The following is a 26,425-nucleotide window of genomic DNA, read 5'->3' as shown; positions in this document are numbered from 1 at the left end:
AGAGAGAGAGAGAGAGAGAGAGAGAGAGAGAGAGAGAGAGAGAGAGATTTGAGGCATAAGAGACAGCCAGTACAGAGGCATGAAAATGGGAGACAAAGTATCATGGGTGAGGAACAATAAAGTAGGCAGCACAAATACTGATATGTTAACAGAAAAGAAAATTAGCCAGTTGCATAGCAAAAGTACAGGAAAACCAGTATACAGTCCAGGTACTCTACTAGCATTCACACAACATGAACAGATATGGGGGGGGGGGGGAAGGTGGGGCGGAGTCAAGATGGCAGAGCAGAAACAGGACTTCCATGCAGCTCCGGCTCCCACCTCCTCCAATTCACGTAAAAAAATGACTCTAGACAAACTCTGAAGCCACAGAACCCATAAAATGATATTGAGAAACTAACCTCCCACTGAGGACAGCCTGGAAGGCCAGCAGGAAGGGGCCAGCACAGTGTTCTGGGAGCCCAGCCCCAAGGGAGCCCGAGGTTCTAGCCTCAGAACAGCCTGACCAGCCACTGGCTGGAGGGACTTCACCAGCAGCTGTGGTGGTTTCCAGAATCATCAATCCATAGATGCCAAGGACAAAGTGAGAGATCAGTGAAGTGTGGACTTTGGAATCCAGTAGTTGGGAGTGCAGTCGGCCTTTGCCCCCAGGGTGAGAAGCAGCTGAGCTGCAGCAGCCGTGCAGCCACTGCCACGTAGCTGGCTTCAGCTCCTGCAGATTGTTGGGGGACCAAGCAACCAGGCTGAGGGGTAATCGCTCTTGCTTTAACCTGCTTGGATGTGGATTGCAGTCCTAGGGTGTACAACCAGCTTGCCAGAGCACGTGTAGACTTCAGAGAGGGCACCCAACTAATACCTTCGGCAGCTGAGAAGACCTCAGCATTTGGTTCAAAGCTCCCCTGTGTGATAGCTGAGTCCTACTGTGGCAAAAAGCCCAAAAGTCAAATTATTGAGTGGCAACATGAGCAGGCAAAGGAAGCAAAGCAAACAGAGTAACCCAACTTTACAATCCTATTTTTGGGAACAAAAAGAATCAAAGCATGGAACAGGAGGAAGGCAGTGGAATCAGAACTCCTGCACCAGAAGCTTCCAAGAAAAATACAAGATGGTTACAGGCCACAGAGGACCTTAAGAAGGATTTTGAAAACCAAATAAGAGAAGTGGAGGAAAAATTGGGAAGAGAAATGAGAATGATACAAGAAAATTATTAAATAAGAGCCAACAACCTGACTGAAGAAAATAGACTAACTCAAAAATAAATACATAAATAAAAATAGACTAACTCAAATGGCAAAAGAGGCTCAAAAATCCAATGAGGAGAAGAATGCCTTAAAAAGCCAAATTTTCCAGATGGAAAAAGAATCTCAAAAGCTACTGAAAAGAATCATTCCTTCAGAATTAGACTGGAACAAATGGAAGCTAGTGACTTTATGGGAAATCAAGATACTATTAAACATATCTAAAGAAATGAAAAAAATAGAAGGCAATGAGAAATATATTACTGGGAAAACCACTGACCTGGAAAATAGATCCAGGAGAGATCATTTAAAAATTATTGGACTACCTGAAAGCCATGATCAAAAAAAGAACCTAAAAATCATCCTTCGAGAAATTCTCAAGGAAAATTGCCCTGATGTTTTAGAACCAGAGGGCAAAATAGAGGTTGAAAGAGTCCACCAATCACCTTCTGAAAAAGATCCCAAAAAGAAAACTCCTAGGAATATTATAGCCAGGTTCCGGAGTTCCCAGATCAAGGAGAAAATATTACAAGCAGCCAGGAAGAAACAATTTGAATATTATGGAAACACAATCAGGATAACTCAGCTTCTACATTGAGGGATTGAAGGGCTTGGAATATGGTATTTCGGAGGTCAAAACTGGGATTAAAACCAAGAATCATCTACCCAGAAAAACTGAGTATCATGTTCCAGGGCAAAATATGCTCATTCAGTGGAATGGAGGACTTTCAAGCATTCTTGATGAAAAAACCAGAGTTGAATAGAAAATCTGACATTCAGATACAAGAAGCAAGAGAAGCTGGAGAAGGTAAATAGGGAAAAGAAATCATAAGGAACTTATCAAAGTTGAACTACTTATATTCCTACATGGAAAAACGGTAATTGTAACTTATGAAACTTTTCTCAGTATGAGAATAGTTGAAAGGAACAGAAATGTGTGTGTGTGTATATATATGTATGTGTGGGTATATATATGTATGTGTATGTGTATATATGGATACATACATATATACGTCTACATATGTGAGTGTGTGTGTGTATATGTCTACAACTATACATAGACAGAGGGCACAGGACCAATTGAATAAGAAGGGATGATACTTAAAAGGTAAAAAATTAAGAGGTGAGAAAGAAATATAATGAGAGGAGATAGGGAGAGATAGAAAGGGGTAAATTATCTCATATAGAAGAGGCAAGGGAAAATTGTTACAGTGGAGGGGAATGTAAGGGTTATGGGATTTAAAGATCTTCCATGCCCCATTGGACTTGCTGACGTAGCAGGACGGGGTGGAGCAAGAGGAGGCGGAAGCCAAACTAGAGTTCCTGCGGTGGCTGGCGGTGGTGGCGGCGGCGACGGCGGCAGCAGCAGCAGCAGCAGAGGCAGCGGCAGCGCAAAGCCCTTTTTGACTTAGCCAGAATTTCTGCTAAGGACTCCTGCTGAGGACTGCCAGGGGCCGGAGCTGCTGGGAGCGCGCTTCCCGGACGCTGGGTGGTTGCTGTGAGTGGGGAGAGGAGGACCTTTGCCTGAGGTAGCCTGTTCTGTTTTAAAGGCTTGAAAATGTGGGTGCTTTCTACTTTATCTACCTGTGCCAATGTCATAACTACTCTGATGGCTTTCACTTTCTGGTTTTGGGACTCAGTCTTTTGGTATCTTAATAAATTTTCTAGTTTATTTCCCCATATGGCAAGCATGACATATTTTTTGATGGATAATTATATCAGCATATCTGTAATCTCCATAGGCATTGTGAATATGGCATTGCTGATACAGGGAAGAACATGAAGGCAAAAGGGAATGAGTGAACCTTACTCTCATTGAATTTGGCTTAGGGAGGGAATGACATACACACTAAATAGGGTATCTCACCCTACAGGAGAGTAAAAGGGAAGGGGAAGACAGGGGGGATAATGGAAGGGAGGGCAGGCTGGGGGAGAGGGAAGTTGGAAGCACCCACTTTTCAAAAGGGACAGGATCAAAGTAGAGAATATAACAAGTGGGGGGGGTTAGATAGGATGTAGGGAAATAGTCAGTCTTTTACAATATATCCACTATGGAAATGTTTTGCATAGCTGCACATGTACAAGCTATATTGAATTGTTTATCTTCCCAGGGAGGGTGGGTGATGAGGGAGGACGGGAATGAATCTGGAATCCAAAGTTTTAAAATCAAATGTTTTAAAAATATATATAGATATTATTGTTATTATTATTTTACATGTAAATGGGTAATAAGATATACAGGCACTGGGGCACAGAGATCCAGCGTGCCCTACTGGAAAGTTGAAGGGGGAATAGGGAAAGATAGGAGATAGAGCAGATTGGGGGAGGGGATATTCAGTGGGAACCCTGTTTTGGGGTGGTGGATAGGGAAAATTGGGGAGAAAATTTGTAACGCAAAATCTTGTGTAAATGAATGATATAAACTAAAAAATTAAAAAAAATTTAACAAATAAAAAAAGATATAGAGAAAAATATGGACAAGAGTCACACAAAAGATGGGAAAATGTGGATTCACTGAGATTGGCACCACTAGAGGAAATGCTCACATAGGTGAGATCACAAAGAAAATTATTAAACATGTATTCATTCCACTACTCAAGTCATAGTCATCATTTACCATTCTCCTTTTAAGAAGTTTTTTTTTCTGCTAAGAAGTTAACTGATCTTTGGAAAAGGTCTGTGAAGAAGAGGGATTTTCTGAACTATCTACTAAACTTAGAAAAGGAAAGGAAAACTTAAGGTCTTATATAGAACCATACCATAATAAAGTTGGAAAGGATCTAAAAGCTCTCAGTCCGTTTCCTAATTTGTAAAAAGGGATTAATAATAGCCCCCGCCTCACCGGGTTGTTGTAAGGATCAAATGATTTAACATGTGTAAAGCTTAAAGTGCTATATAAATAGCTAGGATTTTACAATTATACTTTGTCAAATCAACTAAGTGAAAAGAAACAAAAAGTAGTCTAGGACAGAACACTAGAAAGGTGTTCAGATCAGTTGTTTCTGCCACTAATCTGCTAAAATAACTTGGTGTCTTCCTCTATTAAAAGGGCCTGATTATAATAATTTTTATGCCTGCTACTCAGGAGAGAACTAATTATTACTTATTCATTATACTGATTTGCTAGAAATAGTATTCTAAGTTTAAACACGAGGCCACCAAAAAAAAGTCCCTTCCCTCTCTCATATTACAAAATGCCTCCATCACCTAATCCCCATTTTCCATACTAGAGTGATTCCCATCCAGTTCCCACATGACCTCTGTGCCACCCAACTTGGACTGTTGCCAAAGAACAGATTACAGTGTACTCACTCCAAAGACTCCTTTCAGTTCTATCCTGTTAATACTGGGCCCACTCAAACTAAAAATTGGGTTCTTTTTGGTTAGGGGCCATAACACACCATCAGATCAGTCAAGTTTCTTAAAGCACAAAATGTTTAGTAATGAGAATTCTACTAAACATGCCAATGCAATGGCCATTATCAAAAAGAGTTTAGAAAGAAATAATGTAATTTATTCAAGACAAGACTTTAATATGTAACATTCTGCAATTTACTTAATAAGACATATCATGAAAGTGGAACAAGTGAAGTATTGAGTATTACTTTTTTATTTAGTTAATTAATATAAACTTCTAGCTGCTTTTATTTGTATTGTTTGCTTTGATAGATTTGAAAGTTCTGTGGCTAGAAATTCAAACTCTCTCATTTCATGAATCAATAAAACATGTTCAGACTTAAATTTATTTAACAACCCAATTTTATCTGAGTCAAAGATTTCAAAAGATTAAAAGGCCTATAAATGCAAAGCAACATACTTTGTAGTGCTTTGAGGTTTTGAAATGACACACAGCTCTCTTTGTTATACAGCTGTCACAGAAAACACTCAGGTTGATAACCAGACCATACAGAAATATGATAGACATTCCCAACAAAGAAAAACTGAATATACTCCAAGAATACAGATATTCAGAACAGAAAATTAACTACCTTGCAGCATCAAATAGTTCTACTGGGGGTTTCTGGCTAATATAGAACTTTCCTATTGCCTACTGATTTTTATCACATCTTGTTCTTTCCTGTTATTTTTTCCTTTTTATACCTTTTCCCCCCATTCCCCAATCCAAATTTGAATTCCTACATACTGAAGTCCAGATTCCAACATAAAAAAATTAAAAATAATAGATGTGAAATTTAAACAACTGAACAAATGTTTTGAATAGCTATTATGTAAATAGTTCTATGCTAGGTAAAATGGGGAAATTAAAGTAAATTTATGTGAAAATTCATAAGGATAAGGTGCTAAATAAGAGAGATATTAAGTGGCTATGTAGAACAATACCTCCTGACATTTATTTTTTTGTAAAGTTTTATAAAGTTTTTTATATACATTATTTCATTTGAACCTCATAACAATCCTAAAAGGCAGATACTACCTTTTGTGTTATTATAAATCTCATTTAACAGATGAAGAAAATGCTGCGGATAAGTGACCTGACAATTAGTTACATAGCTAATAAGTATCAGACGCAGGAAATAAACACCAGGAGAAGCAAGAAGGAATCCTAGAGAGTAATTAAGGTGAGTCCTATATCCCTATGAACCCAAGGTATCTCAAACTGAACATGTCCAAAACTGAAATCAATATATTTGGGGTGGCTAGGTGGTGCAGTGAGTAGGGCACTGGCCCTGGAGCCAGGAGGACCTGAGTTCAAATCCAGCCTCAGACACTTAACACTTAATAGCCATGTGACCTCAGGCAAGTCACTTAATCCCAACTGCCCTGCCTTCCCCCCTCCAAAAAGAAAAAAAAAATCAACATATTTTCCCCATGTATTCCTCTTCCATACTTCCCTGTTTCTGTTGAAAATGCCACCATTCTTCAAGTTGTTTGATAATAGTAGTATTATCTGGTTTATCTGGTAACCAGAAGTCAAACTACAAGTGAATAATAAGAGGAAAGAAAGTGAAGGCAAAGAGTATAATCAGCTTGTTATGTGCAAGGGAGGAAAGATATAGGACCAACAGCCTAAGGTAATGGTAGGGCCAACTAAATATTTTTTAAAGATGAGAGATATCTAGGCCTATTTGTAGAGAACAGGAAATGAGAAAATTGGTAGGGAGAGATTGAAGATTACCAGGTAAAGAATAACTGAAGGGGCAATGTGTCGAAAAAAAGGGATACATCACGTTAGCAAAGTCCAGAAAGTCAGAAGGAGGGCAGGGAGGGGAGTGAAGGCTGGACAGCTTGGGACAGAGAATGAAATAGGGTTTGGCAGTCAAGCTACCAGGGTCGAGACTGAATGATATATGAATCTAAAAGTAACAAGCTTCTAAGTAATTATGGTAGAAGGAGCATTTAGAAGTAGCAATGTGGATCAAAAAATATGCCAACTCTTCTTCTGGAACCAGTTTATAATGAGGTACAGCCATCACTGAAAATGATAGCAAGAGATACCTTGTTTTCTGGGGAAGTCAAATTTCTGAAGGTGCCAGAAAATGGAAGGAGAATAACATAAAGAGATCTAAAATGAAGGAAATATTAATAGGGAATTCCAGGTACACAATGGGTGGAGCAGGCAGAGCCTGACTGGGCCAAGGGAGGACTGAGAGAACTGCAAGTGATATATATGGGGGATAATTTACAGTTAGGCAACTGACAGACCCCCAACTCCTGAAGCACTGTAACTGAAACAAGCCTCTGAAATTACTTCTAATTCTGAGATTCCATAAATTTTAGAAAGAACAGTTAGCAGTATTATGGGATTATAGAATTTTTTTTTTCTTTTAAAGCAATTGGGGTTAAGTAACTTGCTCAAGGTTACACGGCCAGTTATTATTTCTGGGTGTGGTGCTGAGTATCTGAGCCCGGATTTGATCCAGGTCATCCTGACACTGGAGCAGGTGCTCTTACTTGCAGAGCCACCTGGCCGCCCCTAAGCAATTGGGGTTAAGTAACTTGCTCAAGGTTACACGGCCAGATGTTTCTGCGTGGGTGCTAAGTGTCTGAGCCCGGGATTCGATCTCCAGGTCTTCTCAACACTGGAGCCAGTGCTCTTACTCGCTGTGCTACCTGGCCGCCCCGATTATAGAATTTTTTAAAACATCTTATACTACTAATAACAAAATAGAACTCAAGGTTCTACATCCGCATGGGTGCTTCTACCTATGGGCAAAATTGTTTCTTCCAACTTCCATAGATCTCAGTTAATTTAATGAGGTAGAAACAAATATAAACTGATGGCAGGGAGTCTAAGAAATAAAGTCAGTCACAAAATTAGACCTACAAAATACCAATGCTTTGGCTAATTCCAAAGGATAGATTCATTTCAACATGCTTGGAAAATGAGTGGCCACTGGTCTTAGATAAGAGGGATTTTATTTTAAGAGTTGAAAAATAATAATGTTATTCTTCTACTTTTTTCCCTTCCATTGATTAGTAATATTCTCCTTCTCTGCACCATTAGAGACTAAAATGATATTCCCTTATTTCCCTAACTCTTTGAACTCCATTTGGCACAGTGATCTTAGTACCTAAAAATATTATCCCTTTATCTTATCAGATGTTTGGTTGGGTCAAGGAAATATTGCAAGTTCCCTCCTTGGGGCTACCTATATCTTTGAAAGGGAAAATGTCTGTGAAGCCACATGGAATTTTTCCTTCTTTATCCATGCATACTAAATAACTATTTATATAATATATTGTTTATCTTTTATGTAAACCCACTAGTTTACATTGGCAAATGTTTTACTTAAAGTTCTGCTGGAATTTCCACTCTACCCCTCAACTATTCAGGGTTTGCTAGTTTAGCCATGAAAATTTCCTCCAGGCTTGAGAGGTCTAATCTTTTCCCAAAAATACTGTTTGGCCACTTTTAAGACCTAGGAATGTCAAATAGAAATGCTAAGCTGTTTTTACTCTGTGCTCTTGAAACCCCAAACTAGCTGCTCCTGAAACCTAAAACTAGCATTTTGTTTTATTAAAGAAATTCAGCAGGACAGCAATCAGAACTTCAGATTAGTCTCTTTCCTACTTAGAAAAAAAGAGTATACAAAACTGCTAACTCATCAACATCATTTGTAAGTGACCCTCTGCAAGAAAATATTGAGTCAAGTAGATAGCATACGACTCAGGAGCGCCAAGATACTATTCAACTTCAGAAAGAAGCTCTCTTTGAAAAGATGATGAATACAGTACTCTTGTGCAGCCCAAACCAAATTAAAATGTAATTGGGAAATGTATAACAAAATAAAAATAAAATAGAACATAAATAATGCTTCAATGTGGTCTTCTGAGTCAAAGACGGTGGCTTCTGAGATCTTTCAGTCTAGTGGCCTGAGGTTCTATTTGAGTTTAACACCACTATTTTAAAGGGTAATCAACAATAAGTGGAAAAAAGAATGTTGGAAGAAGAAAAACCTCATGAAAAGGAGGGGGGATGTGACTCTCTACCCAAACCCCAGAGCACACAATACTGTTACATATGATGAGATTTTAATGTGTAAACAAGATACAACTATGCCCTGAACTGAGAGAGTGTAATGAAGGTAGTTTTATTCCTCTCCCTTAATTAATGTAGTCATGGGAAGGCCTAGAATGTAATCACAAAATGTAAAGGAGGTGATAAAACCTCATAACAATGTGAATAAGATCCTTAAACAACTTGTGATTGCCTGAGACTAATTCACCTGCCTGGAGTCAATACATAAAAGATGTAAACACATTAGCAGTTGAGGAGTTCAGATTTGAACATAGGAGGCAGTTGTGGAAGGAGACTGATTTGTAATAGAGACAAGGAGGGGAGAAAGGAGAAAAATTCCTCTTTACTCCATCTACTATGGCAATGCAGTTACTAGGCCAGTAGGAGACGCACTGCAACCAGTGGGGAACAGACATATGGAAACAGTCACCTCAGAGAAGTTTCAAGGAAATCAAGTCAGTTATGAAGAGGGGAGCTACATGAGGGTTCTAAGCAGAGAAAAAAGAATTCTATATTCTGCAGAACCAAGAGTTGAGTATTTACATGCACGTCGACACGTGCTACATGTGTACAGTTTGAACCCACTCTTCCCACGGTCACTACATTTGTGGGAAAATGCACTAGGAGTTTTGTAACAACTATTCTTGTTATGTCACTTTAACAGATGCTCTTGAGAAGCACTAATAGAATCTACTGTCTGATTGTTCATGAGAAGCGCACCAGGGGGGCTGGTGATCTATAATCAAAGGGTGCATACCTGCAGGGTACAATAAAATTCAAGGTATTATCAGGGTAGCAAGGTCCCCTGTGGAACCCCACCTGCAAATCTGTGGGTTCAAACTGGAGAAATAGCTCAAAGGGGATACAACATACACATCACTAAGAATGTAAACTAGTACCATATTTCTTATCTGCCAGTAAAGGGTTTCATTGAGATGCTTTTAGGAAGTAAAGCAATCCTTGATATTTGGTCAAGAGATAGTAAGGGTTCTAGTCCTTGTATCTTATCTATTCAACAAATTTCCAGTCTCTTCCCTGGATTAATAAGGCTCCTCAAAGCTGAACTTGTTTTCCTTATGTTCTACAGTCCCGTTAACATATCAAATCAATTAATATTTGCTTGAACAAAATCACTGAGAACACACTACATACAAAACACTGTGTTGGTGTGGAGGGGATACAAAGACAAAACAGGCCCTGCTTCCAAAGAGTTCTCTTCTAATTTGTAAGACAAGTGCAGAAGAAATGTCAGGGTAAAAGATGATTCACCAATAAATTAATCACACAGGTAATAACTGCAATTAGGTAGTCAGAGGAGAACAAGATCAACAAGCCTAGTGTGGTCATAGAAGGCTTTACATAAGAAAAGCAACTTGAGCTGAATCTTGAAGGAAAGGAGTAAAGTGACAACTAGTTAACAGCTGAACAAATTGTGGTATATAAATATAATGTATTATAATGTATATAATGTATCATAATGAATGATTAATGTGGAGAATTACTCAAGCCTTTCTTACTATTAAGAAAGTCAAGTATAAGAATAAAAATGAACAACTACTGTCAGTTGCAATCACTATATTAGTGATTAACTGCTTAACTGTTTTTATGAAGAAGCAAAATATTACAGGGAAGCTGTTTATTAGAAAATGACTGATGTTATAAGAAAATATATTAATAAAAATGTTTTTAAAAGAAAAGGGGTGGAACATCCCAGTATTCCAGCTTGAATATCACAAATTAATTAGAAGAGGTAGAACACATCGTAACGTATTGCACTGGGCTCTAAAGGAGCTAAAAAGATAAATAAGATATCTTAAGTTCAAGGAGTTTACAATGTAGTACAAAAAATTAAACATGAAGGTGAATAACTATAATGCAAAGTAGATTCTGATAAATATTTAACAGGTGCCAAGTACTCTGGGAATTCTGAGAGATCATTTCTAGTTTGGGGAGGGTATCGGAGAGATCCTAGAAAACTTTATGGAAGAGGTAGAATTTAAACTGGGTCTTCATGATGGACAAAACATTCCAAATTGGTGCTGGGATTCCAGGAGGAGTAGAAAGAGCAAAGTTATGAAGGCTATAAAAAGTGTGACTTATGTTCATGAAATAGCAAAATAGTACTGTTTGCCTGGAATACAGAATATGTAAAAGGCAGTAATGCGAGTTAGAGGTGGAAAGGCAGGGTGCCTCTCCATGTCACTAAGAGCCTTAAAAATCAGATGCCTGAACTTTATTCATAAGCAAGAGACCAGCACTGACATTTTGGGCACGAGAGTGACACAGAACAGTATATTTGAAAGGTCACAACAGATGCATTATGTAGGATGAATTAGACACTGGAAGACAGAAGATTGGTCAGGAGGCTATTGCAATTATTCAGGAAAGAAACTGAGGGATTAGACAGAGGTAGCGGACACTTAGAAATATACAGAGGGTGGAAGCAATAGATACCATTAACCTGCAACCAACAGGAAAATGTATGCTCAGAGGATAATGACTAACATCATGGTACAATAGAAGGTGCAATGGCTCTGAGGACAACTCCCACCTCTAACACTCGCCTAGGTAACCTATCACAAGTCTCTTAAATGCCCTGAGCCTCATCTGTTTAGGGTGGGGGTGAATGGGCAGAAGGGTGTTAGGCTACCATAGCCTCTGGGGTCCCTGCCAGCTCTAAACTATGATTCTATGAACATTACCCAGAGATCTTGAAGATGCTCAAAAAATGTGAAATTATACAAAGCTAAGCTCTCCCACCTTATTCTAGGATCTAACTTCATTTCCTCTCTGTCCCTCATGTACAGGAAGGGTAAACAAGGTCCTGATCCTGTAAGATGGGAAGGCAAATCCAGTGACTTTCCTGGATGGTGAGTCAATCTTTACAGGAAACCAAGGATTTTCAATCAAACTCATTAAATGATAATCCCACTGCAGCTAAAACAGAAAAGGATGTGTCACAAAGGTCAAAACTGGGGAATGAACTTCAGCTTAATATTCTTTCCTAAGGTTCATTAAAAACAGCTTACAAATATATGAGAGGAAAAGGTGCTGATAACATGAAGGAATAGAAGCAACCAAACTTTTAACAGATTTTATTTATTTTGCATGTGCAAAACTTGCTTGACAACAAGGACAGAGAACAGAAAAGCTGTGAGTTAAGGAGAGAATTAAACATACTCCTCCTCAAGGAAAGTTTCCTGACTGATCTCACTCATAAGAATATTTTGGTATAATCTGAAAACAGCATGTGGGATATTAACCATAGGGTAATGACGGGAGAAAATATTTGTTCTGGCTTCATTGAGTCCCAACCCTTCCTTCTTAACCCCTAGCCAGTGTTATAAAACAGACCTACTAGAGGCCTATTCTCTCTAAACCACTGCCTTAGCTTAAGGGAAAATAAAAGATCAACATCTATTATAAACAGAAATCTAGGTAGATAGAGAAGGAATTCAGACTCTAAAACTGGCAGGAATTTCATCTCTTTATTTCTATTTTTCATCTGCCTCAATCCTGACCCCCTGGAGACTTACCAGTTTAAAATGAAATACTTTCCAAAAATCCCTTGGCTTGTCTTCTTAAAAATTACATGCATACTACACTTTTCAATTTAAATTTGACCTTTAATTCTCTGATCTGCCCACAGAAAGAATATAAATTGGGAACGTATAGAGAATCTGACCACACATTTGACATAAACTGTCACTTCTATAATTGTTAAGAATACAGGAAATCAAGTTTAACAGAATTAATGGAAAGATAGTGTAAGGAGAATTAGGAATTCTACTATTTTATACCACTAGAAATGTAAAGAGTACTATTTGCAGAGGCAGCTTCAGGAAAAATCATTCCTAACCCTAAAACCTCATTGAGATGCCAAGCTTTAGAAATATACAGCTCCAGTCCTGGCCCCTTTCATCCCAATAAAGTACCAGTCTTCTACCTACATTGGAAGAATGAAAATTGGGTGCTGCTGGAAGTGAAAAAGGATTCCTATCAAATTAGTGATCTGCTCTTTTTTAGAGAATTAGCAAGGAGACAAACCCTTCCAAATAGTTAACCTACACTCACACTAAGGGTAAGAAACCAATAGCTGCTATGTGCTCATTTAATTTTTAAATGATATTCACAAATATGAACTGATTAAGTCATCCTCCCTCCTCCCCTCAATAAAAAAAAAAAGCTCAAATGAAAAGAGCATGGTAACTACCATTTTATAGGTGGAATTCATGCAAATGCTCCTTGAATCTGTGTCTTTCCACCACAACTTATTTCTGTATCTTTAAAAACATTTGATTAGTCCTGATATTTATTCAACCAAAGTAAACGTGAATGAAGTAGCAAATGTGAATAAAGGAATATGGATGTTTCAATGATAAGGTATAAGTATAAGAAAGGTAGGTTTTAAATTACTTTTAATTAAATTAAATTACTTTCAAGTGACTTGCAACTTCTCCAAAGTCTACCAGTGAAAGATATTTACACGCAGCTAAGAAATCAGATGTGGAGCTGGAAAATTCTCAGAAGACCTCATTTTCATGGTACCATACATCTTTCCTCATCTGGAGAATTAAATGAGAGGCTACAAGTAATAGAATCATCCAGAAAGATGGTGGGTGGTTTTCATCCTCAAAGTACATCTAAACTGAGGCTTTCAGGGAACCAATTTTTCATTCTAAACACTCTGTGCCTAAGAAGCAGCTTTGGTAGAAGGTCTAGAGCAGGGGTGGAGAACCTGCAGCCTCAAGGCCACATATGGCCCTTTAGGTCCTCAAGTGCTGTCCTTTGACTAAATTCATACTTCGGTGAATAAATCACTTTAATAAAAGGATTTTTTTTTCCTGTAAAACTTGGACTCAGTGAAAAGGCTGCACCCAAGGACATAGAAGGTCACAATATATGACAGCAAGACTGCAGGCTCCCCACTCCTGGTCTAGAGTTAGGAGGACCCGAGTTCAAATGAAGCCTCATTTATTAGGTGTGTGACCCTGGGCAAGCTCCTTGACCTCAATGTGCCCCAGCATCCCTCATCTGTAAAATGGATATAGTAAGAGCACCTACCTCTCAGGGTTGTTATTCAGATCAAATGAGATAAATATATATGTAAGTGCTTAGCACAGCGCTTGGCACACAGCATATGCTATACAAATATTAGTTGTTTTTTATTTAAATTTATTTATTTATTTATCTAAATTTATTTATTACTGTTATTTCTTTTTTTCCTACTTTGAAGCTGGGTCAAAGTCCAGACTGCTCCAGTGTTTTGCTTCTTCAAACCTTGTAGAATTGCTACCTGTTGTTCCAGTCAGTTGCCGTAGGTAGAACACCTATAGTTCTTTCCCAGATCTTGAGGCAATTTCTTGTCATTGTACTTTTGCAGGATAAGCATTTATTTAAAAGGTTGAATGAGGGATGACAGCAAACTCTTGGGGCTAAATGGAATCTAGAGATTGTCTCAAACAACTTTAATCATTTTCTAAAAATATCACCAAATAATGAGAATTTAAAGTAGTTTTTGAAATGCATTATGTAATTGCAATGACAAATCTTAGTCCCAAAGAAGAGATAATAAAACACTTTCATCCTCTCAGAAGAGAGCTTGATGACTACAAGTACAGAATGTTGAATATCCTGTCAGATATGGTCCCTATATTGTGGTTTTGCTTAATTGTTTTTCCTCTGTCACAAGGGAGAGTTCAATGAGGCTGAGAGTATAATAGAAATAACTGATATGCAAAACAAAAGAAACCAATAAAACTTTTTTTAATGAAAGAGAAGAAAAAAAAAGTATTACAATCTTCCCTCATAGCCAGAAATTTGTTAAAACTGTAACTAAATCTGCCACAATCTAAATATGCTTTCAAATAATGTCACTCATGATATTCTCTTCTTATGTCATCAGAGAATGTTTGTGAAGAACTTTACAAACCAATACATACCCATCATTTCTAATATTAACCACTTCTCTATCTCCCTTACTGGTTCTTAATCTTTTTGCTCTATAAATCTGAGTAATCAGTCAGTCAATAAACACTTATTAAGTACCTACTATATACTAGGAACTGTGCTAAGCACTAGGGATACCAAAAAAAGGTAAAAGACAGTTCCTGCTCTCAAGGAGCTCACAGTCTAGGGGAATAGGAGAAAACAACATGCAAACAATTACATACAAACAAACTATATATAAGAGAAATTAAAAATAACCAAGAGAAGGAATTCACTAGAATTAAGAGGACTTCCTGAAGATGGTGAGATTTTAGCTGGAACTGAAAAGTAAGCAGGGAAGCTAGGAGAGAAGAAAAGGGAAAGTATTCCAGACATGGGAGATGATCAGTGAAAATACCCAGAGTTGCAAAATGGAATATCCTTTTTGAGAAACAGCAAGAAGAAACAACTCTGGACTGCAGAGTATGTAAGGTTATGAGAAGATTGGAAGGAGTGATAATAAGACTCTCAAAAGGTAGCAAGACCAGGTTGTACAAGGCTTTGAATGTCAGAGAACTTTATATTTGATCCTAGAGGTGATAGGGAGCCACAGAGGGTTTATGGAGTAGGGGGATGACATCAGATCTGAGCTTGAGGAAGATTGCCTTGGCAACTGAGTGAAGGATGAGTCAGAGTGGGGATAGACTTGTGTCAAGGAGACAAATCAGTAGGTTATCATCTAGGTATGAGGAGATAAGGGCCTACACCCAAGGTGGTGGCTGCGTCAGAGTTCTTGAGAGACCTGTGCTTTTACAAAAAATGTTATTAAGGTAAAATCAATAAGCCTTAGTCACAGATTGAATGTGGGGTGGGGGAGGGAATTGAGAGAGTAAGTATTCAAAATTATTTATTTCCTTTGACTCTTCACCCCTTCCCCTGAAAATTTCACTTGTTTATGGCTTCAAACTGCCATCACTCAGAGAATGAATTACAAATCAGCCTCTCTCAAAATTTACATCTAATGAAATTTTCTTTCATTTGTTAAGAAATTATTAGAGATGGGGCAGCTAGGTGGTACAGTGAATACAGCACCCACCCTGGAGTGAGGAGGACCTGAGTTCAAATTTGACCTCAGACACTTAACACTTAACTACCTGTGTAACCTTGGGCAAGTCACTTAACCCCAATTAGCCTGCCCTTCCCCCTCCAAAAATAAGAAAAAAAAAGAAATTATTAGAGATAAAGTAGATGGATTTTATTTTGTAATAATATATATGTAATAATAAAATTATTTTGCACAGAAAAGCAACTATCTCTAAAAGAAAAGAGATTGAGAAAAAATACTTCTGGGTAAATATATCTTATAGAATCCTGCCATCTAAAAGGAAGGGGAACCATTATAAGTATATATACACACATGCATATATGCATGCATATATACACACTAACAATGCAGGATGTATATGTATATGCATGTATGTTTGCATATATACATATATGAATGAGAAAATCCCATGGACAGTATTGGTATGATATGGTTCATGGGGTCACAAAGAGACAAACACAACTAAACAAAACATATACACAAATACATATATAACGTATATATAAAATACCTTTTACCCAACAGAGACATAGGCAAAGGGGAACAATTTTTAAATTAAGAAATAGAAATTATTAATAACCACATAAGAAAGTGTTGGGGGGGGGTGCTAAGTGGCACAGTGAATAGAGCACTGGCCCAGGAGTCAGGAGGACCTGAGTTCAAATCTGAACTAAGACACTTAACACTTACTATCCATGTGACCTTGGGCAAGTCACTTAACTCCAACTGCCCCTCCAAAAAGGAAAAAAACCAAACAAAACAAAAAAAAACTGTTCAGATTTTCTAATCCAAGAAACAATAATGTTAAAAAATAATATCAAATAATGTTAAGTCACTACCTTATACCTAAAACATTGGCTGCCAAGAGCACTAAAAATGCTAAAAATCCAATGTTTTGTGAATTTCATTGTCAATGACCTTTTTCAATGAACTCTTTGGAGAACAATCTGAAAATATTCAAGCCACAAAAATGATAATATTGTTTGCCTTTACAATCCAATATTGCAACTATATCCTAAAAATGTCATTAAAAGGGAAAATACTATCTATTCAAAGCTGCTTAATTCCTAACACAAAAACAATGGGAGATGAATAAAAAGCAGCAGCACAGTAATAGACTGGAGAGAGAGCCAACCTCATAGACAGGAAGCCCTATGTCTTGCCTCTGTACTATATTGGCTCTGATCAAAACACTAAACCTTTCACTTGTCCTTGGCAAGTCTTAAGTTGCAGGGAAGGGGCCTACTGTTAGTGTTACAAAGAGTTCCCTATACATATGAAGTTACAGGTCCTGTCCCTATCTATAGTCCATATAACTATGATGAAATATTGTTCATGTTATAAAAATGACAAATAAAAAAACACAAAAAGATATGAAAAGGTCAATACAAAATGATTTAAACTAAGATCAGAAGGATAAGAACAATATATAATTTAACTACAAATAATTTTTTTAAAAGACAATGGAATTTTATAAGTACAGAAAACAATTCTGAAAACAGCAAAATAAATTGTTATTGTTCCTATTTTAAGATGTATGTCATTATTAATAAAAACGTAATTTGAATTTTGGAGTTTTAGAGTTACTTCATCTTTTGACTTTATAAGTATTTACTGAAAATACTGCTTATTTGAAACTACAAATTTACCTTTCCTAAGCTCTAATTCTAATTACCTTTCCTAACCCTTAATTCCAACTGTCTTTTGGAACATTCCATTTGAATAATCCATCACTACCTAAAATAACATGTCTAAAACCAAACTTACCATCTTTCACCATAAAAAAAGCATTTTTTCTAACTTTCCCTATTTATGTTAATAGCCCCATTATTCTCTCAATCAACTAGATGCTAAACCTTAATTTATTTTTATTAATTTATTTCTTCTACTTTTCAGTCATATATTGTCCTACTTCATAATGACAAAAAAGAAGACATCCCATTAACCATTGCAGCCATCCCAGTCCAGATGATTATGACTTCACGCCTGAACTAGTCAACAGTCTCTTACCTGATCCTTGGCTCCTAGGTTTTTCCCTTTCCAATCTGTCCTATGTACCTATGTGTATAAGGGTAGGGTTCTAACCCCACTCAAATTAATCACAGGACAACTGGACTGAATAAATCAATCGAAATTGTAAACTAGGTGTGAGTAAATCCTTAATCAATTTGATAAGATTATAGTGCTTTTTCTACTGGATAAAAGCTGATTCCTGCCACACAAGAAAACATCCTATGACAGGCTGGCTAAAAAAAAAAAAATCAGACACACCTGCAAGCCAATGAATAATGTTCAGTATCATGGTGGGAGAGCCAGTTTGAAGGATTCCAGTTGCAGGCAACCCCCAGAGAGGGTATCATTCTTAGCAGAGGAAATGAGGAGAGATTTTCTTCATCTCCTCTCCTCCCTCCAGTCCCTACTACTAACAATTTTACTAGGGAGACTGGAATCATCCCATCCTGATGGAAGCAGAGAAAGACATATCAGGGACACACTACAGACAAACACCTTAAAGAAGCTGCTGCCTCTAGAGCATGACTCTTTATCCTTAAGAAGAATGCTGGCTATGAAACTCAATAAACAGCTTCCAAAACCCCAAAGCTGTGAATTTATCCTCTGACCACAATGTTCTATTTTTATGATTCACTACTTTTTTCACCTTAAGTTTGAGTCCATTGTGTATACAAGGCAAGAGTACACACCAGGATCTGGGGTAGGGCAGAGGAATGAAGTGGAAAGAGATGCTTTGTGTCAAAGGCTCCAGCTACCTGATTAAAAAATACCCTTTCTAAAAGCTGATTGAGCCTGGCTGATCATCAGAGGGAAGCCCCTAAGGGTTAATCCTAGACCCCCTAAAGAGGCAAAGCAATTAAAGTAGGAGCTGGTGGAGTAGCCTCACAGGGGATGTTACATATATATGAGGGCAGACTGGCATAGTAGAAAGAGCTTTGAATTTGGAATTCGGAAAATATAGGTTCAAATTCTACCTCAGATAATTACTAGCTATATAACCCCAAGCAGATCATTTAACCTTTATGAGCTTTGGTTCCCTTCTCTACAAAATGAGGACAAATAATAGCATTTACCTTACAGGGCTGTTGAAGGGATCAAATGAAATAATGTGTATATAAAGTAATTTGTAAATCTTAAAATGCTATATAAATATGAGCAATTATAATTAGTTATTATCCATTTTTCTTCCTATCTAGACATTCAATAGGATACTAGGGCTTACATCTAGGATATTCTTCCATTTTCTCTCTACCTGGAATAGTGAACACTCCAGCCCTGCACCTCCAGAGATGCTCCCTCCTGCACATTTCAAGGAGGGAAGGGAGGAGGTGTTAATCCAGTCAGCTGTGGGAAGTGGCAGAGCTGGCCAGATGTGTGCCCTTTATAACCAGTAGAAAAGCTATTCCATTGCATCTAGCTACATATCAGGACCTAGTTATTGAGGCAGGTAGTGACTAGTGGATATAGCACGAGACTTAGATCAGAGTTCAAATCCTGCCTCAAATACTTACAAGCTATGTGACCCTAGGCAAGTCACTTAACTTTTTTTTCTACACCAATTTCCTCATAAATGAAGGTACAGACTTAGTAACTTCCAATGCCTCCTCTAGTTCTAAATCTATGATCCTATAATAATCTTGCCATCTACCCTGGTATGGTGCATGTACCACATTTTCTCACCAATGCAGGCTTTGCACCTATTAGGTAATAATAATCAGGATAATATGACCATTGTTAAAGAAAGACATAACAATCTACTTCCCTATGGTTCCACTGAAACCTAAACTATGAGTTCTTAACCTTTTTTGTGTCATGAACCCCTTTAGAATCTTATGGACCTCTTCCCATAATAATATTTTTAAATACATAAAGTAAAATACACAGGATTACAAAAGAAACCAATTATACTGAAATATAGTTATCAAAGTATTTTTTTTAAATAAGTTCATGGGTCCCTAGGTTAAAAACCCCTATGTCACTACTACCCCACATGTGCAATAACTCCTTTGAGGAGCATAGGGGTTGGGGGCTGGGACTCTTTCACTTCAGAATAGCACAATGCTTAGTACAGAGTAGGAACTTAATACTTGTTGAGTGACTAATTATTACATCTACAACCAGACTAAAATACTTAAAACACTCCTTCCTCTAAAATACTTAAAACACATCATTCCTCTGTTCCAGAGCTCTACAGAAATTCAGCTACTCTTATAATTATTGTTCTTCAACAACTCACTGGCATCTTACAGAATAGCAGACAAAATCATTCACTGTAGTACCTCTTCAGTCTGACCTCAGGACTCTAAGCATCTCATGCTACCCAAAGCAAATTCTCTATTACAGCTAAACAGTTTCACTTGATCCCCAAATACATGCGCATTTCCAGCTCTACTTTTTAGAATTCATGCCATTTCCTTTTCTTGCTGATGAGCCTTCCTCCTGTGTTTTTTCTTATCTCCATCCTAACTATACTTCTAGCCCTAAATCAAAAGTCCCATCTCCTCCCAGTCCCATCCCAACCCATAAGTTCTCTCTTTTCTGAATTCCTATGGATCTTACATGCTATAGGTATATCTTTATGTATATGTCCTGTTCTCTCCAACTAGAATATAAATTTGAGGGCAGAAAGTGTACTTTATACTCTTTTTTAATCTCCTCCCCCCCACAATAATACATGTTAAGCACTTTGTATGACGCTTTACACTCAAATATTTATTTGCTGATTAAATAATCCAGCACACTGGCAGAGAACCTTAAAGGCAAGAACTAGGTTAAACAGAACATCTGTCTTAGCACTTCGTGTAGTCTCTGCCATGTTAAGGATGTCTGTACTTTATCCTAAAGGTTTAACAAAGTTTACTTGGAGAGATATCCTGTAAGGAAGCTTATATCAGGAAGGAAAAAGTGACAAGGATGCATCAGCTGACAACTCACATCAGGAAACATCTTTGAGAAGGAAAGGAACCCTTTCCCAAGTAATTTCTCACCAAAGGAAGTCAATTTGACCTTTGTGTTCTTATCACTTAAGATGAAAAAAAAACCCAAAGATCCACCAACTGTTTCCCTCTAGGATGTGTTCTCTACCAGTTTCCCAGCAAGCAATCCAATGAGAATGCCACAGTTGGCCATTTTGCTGCCTCTCCCCCCATCCAAAAGCCAGTGACAGCTAATCTTTCATTAAATGACTCAGAAAGAATGCATGATCAAACAACTGAACTCCAAGTTGGCCCCACCCTCTCTGACTGTGACTGACATTCAGGAAATATAAACAAGCATATTTTATTTGCTGTTACATTAAATTAAACTTGTAAAATTTCCCTAACCATTTGGGAAGTAAACCAGTGAAGGGAAAAGTAAAAACCTTTCATTATTCTGTTAGCAGTCAAAGTTAAACATAAATGTTTCAACCAACTGTTTGTGCTAATTATCTTTATGCTAAGAAACCACACTCTTAAATTGCTTTAATTTCAGAGCTTGTTTCTAGGTGCAGAGACAATTTGCTAGCTGACAAACAAGTTTGATAAACAGGTTGAAAGCTAGTCAAGTATACAAGCATTAGCACTGTGCTGTGTACCATGGAGAAGAGGGAAAAGGAGAGAATAAAGAGACTGGAAGGCACAGTCTCTACACTTGAGTTTCTAATCCATTCACGGAGATAAAACAGATGTATATCAAATAACTAGAGAATAATACAAAGCAGTATATGAACAAGTATTAGGCTGTATGGCAGACTACACATGCTAGTAGAATCAATTCAGAATAGGAAAAATCATTGTAGACTGTTCAAAGACGACTTTGAGAAAGATGTGAGAATTTGATCTAGATGGAAAGTTTGCAGCAAGGAATACATATACATACATGCATACATATATATAACACGTGTACAGATAGATCGATATAGATACATTTTTATCCATGTATATACATGCACAGAAGTATAACCAAGAAAAGCTTTACATGGCTTCAGTGAATTAAAAAAAAGTTTGGAAACTTTTTTCCTGGTCATCAGAAACAACCAACAATGAAACCTTCTTTGTAACTATCAACTTCTGAAAAAGCTTCATTTAGCCTCAGTATAATGCACCAATAATCATTTATGAAGTTTCTATGTGCCAAACACTTTGTTGCGTTGAGGATACAAAATATATACAGAGAAAGACTATTGAGAAATAACATGGAGTATATATTACTATCATAAACATAAAAAATTCCCTCCAAGGAAATATCAGTTCTAAAGCCGAATTTGCAGAGAACTTTTTATATATCATAGCCAGCCATGACAAGTGGCAAATAGGCAATTGATCTCCATATAAAATATCACAGCAGTTACTGTCCTTGTTTAACTGGGTGTGAAGGAATGTGCTGCTTAGTAAATTTACTTTCAGGCATCTCTTTATTCACTGGTAAAGCTATTTGTATATGCAGTCAAACTTAGAGGTTAGGTACAGAATATCCTAACTTGCTTTCTATTCCAGTGGCACCACATTCACTCTGCCTAATAGTAAATAGATCTAAAAAGGGAAGCCAAGTTCAGAACTAGGGCATCATCCAATAGACTCCTGAATGCATTCTGTCTGTGCATCCATCAGCCCAGGCACACACACAAACCCCCACATTTTTCTTTCTTTTATTCCACTTGTGCTTGACAAGAAATTCAAAGCACTTATGAGAATGGAATTTAGTGCTATCATATTCTCTGGTAACAGCTGTAAGTTGTAAGTTGTACCAAATCCGCAGCTTCTTCTGTTACATTCTATGGCCACATCACACAGCTTTTGCTTGATTTAAGTTTGAAAATGTAAAGAACCAACACTGCCTGGTTCCCTTTGGGATAATTTTCATAAAGCCGAAGAAGGAGAATATGTTTGGCAATTTCCTCTAGATATAATGCATCACTGTAATTACTTTAAAGAGATCTCAGAGATCTAGGCACTCAGATTCCCTAGTGCAAAGCACTCAAGAACAGTTGACCACGAACAAGTCAGACTTTTTCAGGAATGGACAGCTGACTTGAAGTCAGTCTGCTTTCAAAACAGATGGATTTTATTTTTCTTTAAAAAAAAAAGTTTAACTGTGATGATGATCTTGCCTGCTGACAAAGAATCACAGCGTTTTGAGCTAGAAGGAACCCAGGGACCATCTAACCCAATTCCCTCATCTTTAACTCTACTACAGTTAAACAGAACTAAAAGTCAGAAACAAAGAAAAGCAATGGAGTCAGCCACTCCCATAAAACCCTCTTTACTAGTCTAAACAAATGCTGAGAACAGGATTTAGGATGCAGACTGATTTTTAAAATTTTTTTACCTGAAAATCTTGAATTTGCAGATTAAGATAAGCTTCAATACAAAAACTGTCTTGCTCCAAAGACACATATTGATTGCTACAGTTTTAATTCCAAATGAAACACTTTTTATCTAGGACATCAAAAGATTTTTAAAAATTGTAATTGCTATATTATCATTTTTAAAAGGTACCTGGCATGATATCTGTAAATCTAAATTGTAGTTATAACCATTTTAACAAAGGGATATTTTATACACAAAATCACTCAGCCCATAACAGTTACTGATTTGGTTTAGCTGATTTGTAACTCTCTTGCCTAATGAAAATATCTTATTTAACATATATACTTGAAAATTCCCAAATTTAATATCCAGAGATTACCACTGACATCATACATCAAAAGCTATGAACCAAGATGATATGCTTTAATGTATATATATATTTTTTTTTTGCTTTTTGGAGGGCAACTGGGGTTAAGTGATTTGCCTAAGGTCAAACAGCTAGTTTTTGTGTTAAGTGTCTAAGGCCACATTTGAACTCGGGTCCTCCTGACTCCAGTGCCAGTGCTCTATTCACTGAGCCACCTAGGCGCCCCACTTTAATATCTTTACAAATGATAAAGGCAATGAAGTGATTTGTGATTGTAAACAAAATGGTAAATAGCCACCTGTGAATCATGAAAAACTTAAAAGGGTGTGTGAAACCATATGCTGAACAATACCCTATTGGAAAATTATAACTGTTCTAAAAGTGCCTTTTTGGTTAAGTAAAACCACAAAGATAACATCCCTCTGGGAGACAGTAACAAGGGTTAAGGGTATGTAAAATCTTCAAAGTTCTTCTAACAAACCACCAAAGTGAAACTCATTCCTGAACAAAATTAGCGAATGTTTCTGCAATAAAAATTGCAAACTTTCATGTGGACTGGTCCCTACAACAATAGGCAGTTGTTCCTCTGAGTGAATAGGACTCAGTGTCAACTTACCACCACGGTCAGGAACTGGACATTCCTGACACCCTTGTCCCCGGTCTAACCTACGATTGCTTATCTTTTCCAATTCTGTTCTGTTTTTTTGGAAATCAACAGACAACGGATATGGATATCATGTAAATCCTTGAAGACTACCTTGATATTAAAGAGTCTTATGTTCATCTTAGCTTCTTCCCACATCATTTTGCACCATCTCTGTAAGTTTACATCTAAGTAAATTTCTACAGCAAATCAAAAACTATGTTCCTCTCCAAAAAAAAATGTTACTTCCTGTTTCTATAGGTGCATATCAGGAATCATTGTGGGATGGGGAGCAAGGGGTAACCAAGATGGAAAATAATCAAGTCTGGGGTGTCTTGGCACTGTGGAAAGGACCCAGACTTTGGGGGACAGCTATGGTATAGTGGAAAAGAGCTAGATGTTGAGTTAGAAGATGTGGATTTGAGTCCCAGCTAGCTCTGTGACCTCTAGCAAGGCACTTCTCCTCTCTGGGCCCTAAGTTCTCTAAAATGGCAATAAAGATACTTGCCTTGACTAACTAACTGGGCTATTCTATTTCAGGGCTCAAATAAAAAATGTATATAAAAGGTTTTGCAAATTGTAAAGCACAATACAGAATATGTTTGTATGGTGCTTTACACAGGAAAGTACATTTAGGAAGGTAACAAACATAGCTATGGTTGTATGTCTTTACAGACACATGTATCTATATCTAGATAAGGAGAATAGGCTATAGATAGCTTATCTATTGCCTATTATATCTATATCCATATGTGTATGTATTACATACATTTATATTGCCCATGTAACTCTAGCCTATATATAGGCTAAATTGTAGTATAACTTTATAGCTATAGCGAGGCTTATAAACCTTCCTAAGAGATAACTGGGAATCCCTTCAAACAGATTTTATGGGTCTTCCAACCAGGACAGAGTAAAACTGACAAAGCAGCCACTGGGTCCTGGAGATGCTGCAGCCAAAAGGTACCGATCTGATCGGATTCCCCCTGTTTACAAGTATACAAAAGCAGACTTTCCCAGACCTATATGGCACACGGGGCAAAGAGGAACAGGGGCAGTGCCTAGTAATTCGAAAAGCAAATCAGGCCATGGGGTCTTGCATCTCGGCTGTTTGAGGGGGCACGACTCTCCCTGGCCCACCTCTCCGCAGGCACGACGGGCCCTTCTCCCCCTCAACACTAAAAATCTACCCCCCCCCCTTTTGCCAATGCCCCGGGCCACACCCCCACCCCGGGCCCCCCGCCCCCCCTCCCCCTTCCTCCCTGTGCCCCCCCCTCCCCCCCCATCCCCCTCCCACCCGGCGTGGCTCCTCACGCCCGCCTCGGGGTGGGAGGCTGCGATGTCCACGCGGCGCCAACCGGGAGTGCGCGCGCGGACCGTTACTCCGCCCGGGATCTTTATTCCCTCTCCGAGCGTTAGTGTTTTTTAATTTTTTTTCCGCCCCGTTATCCTCATCCTCGAGCCTCCCCGGGCCCGCTCTGCTCCCGTCCCCCTCCTCCCGCCCCCCTCCTCGGCCCTCGCCCTCCCTTCCGCCCCCTCCCTCCCCCCCAGAGCCGGCTCTCCCTCCGCCTGGAACGCCGGGACTCACTCCGCACAAACAGCAGCAGGACGAGCAGGGACGGCCCAGGGCAGAGGCGGAGGGGCAGCCGCCGGCTCAGCGCCATGTCGAGGGCTACTAAGTGAGAGACCTCCGGCGCCGAGCCACGGCTCCCGTGAGGAGTCGCTTCTGCCCTGCGCCTGCGCCCACCCCGCCCCTAGCGCCGATCGGCCCGCCCCCGACTACCATAGCGACGGCAGGACCCAGCAGCGCCGTCACCGGGGTAACCAGAGATGCTGGAATCTGGTTACCATGGAATCGGGGATGCTCTCGTCCCGGGCACATGGGAAGCCTTTTCAATGGACTTGGACGAGGGGAGTGGAGGGGGATGATCCATGTATAAGGAGGGGCGTGCATGTGCGGTAACCATAGATACTGGATGAATCTCAATGCTATAGATCAGGGAAGGGCGGAGACAATTCAGAAGTCATGGATCCAGTTATGCAAATGCCTGTAGGTTCAGGAATGTAGACCCAGCTGAGATGAAAAGGTAATAAATTTCATTTTCAATCACAGGCAAGGCAGAGAATGCCTAGGAGTATATATTATACAAAGTGCCTCAAGATCTTAATGGAGTTTTAAGCTATTAAAGTTTAAAACTTCACTAAGGCTTTTGACACACCCTCTATATTGCCCCCATTTTGTCTTCAGTGGGTGGGTGGTTAGACCAGGTGATTGAAGGTCATTTCTAACACTTAAACTTTTTGAGAAAATGCTTCACAAAAGAGGTCATTTCATTGTGGCAGGAGAGATGAATGTAAATATA

The 26,425-nt window shown here is 38.4% G+C and overlaps 1 protein-coding gene across 1 annotated transcript in view; it reads right to left on the bottom strand.

The window, feature by feature from the left end:
* The window catches only part of JAM3 (junctional adhesion molecule 3), an 86,280-nt gene extending 60,468 nt beyond the window's left edge, over positions 1 to 25,812 (bottom strand). The window contains exon 1 of the mRNA XM_069080120.1: positions 25,651 to 25,812. Within this exon, the coding sequence (XP_068936221.1) occupies positions 25,651 to 25,726 (76 nt within the window). The 5' untranslated portion in view covers positions 25,727 to 25,812. The remainder of the gene's footprint in view (positions 1 to 25,650) is intronic.
* Between the last annotated feature and the right edge of the window lie 613 nt (positions 25,813 to 26,425).

The sequence above is a fragment of the Petaurus breviceps genome, unplaced genomic scaffold, assembly GCF_028583685.1.
Source record: "Petaurus breviceps papuanus isolate PSGF00001 unplaced genomic scaffold, PetGlider_PUasm1.0 91133, whole genome shotgun sequence".
NCBI classification, from domain to species: domain Eukaryota; kingdom Metazoa; phylum Chordata; class Mammalia; order Diprotodontia; family Petauridae; genus Petaurus; species Petaurus breviceps.
This window is presented reverse-complemented; position numbering and strand designations above follow the sequence as displayed.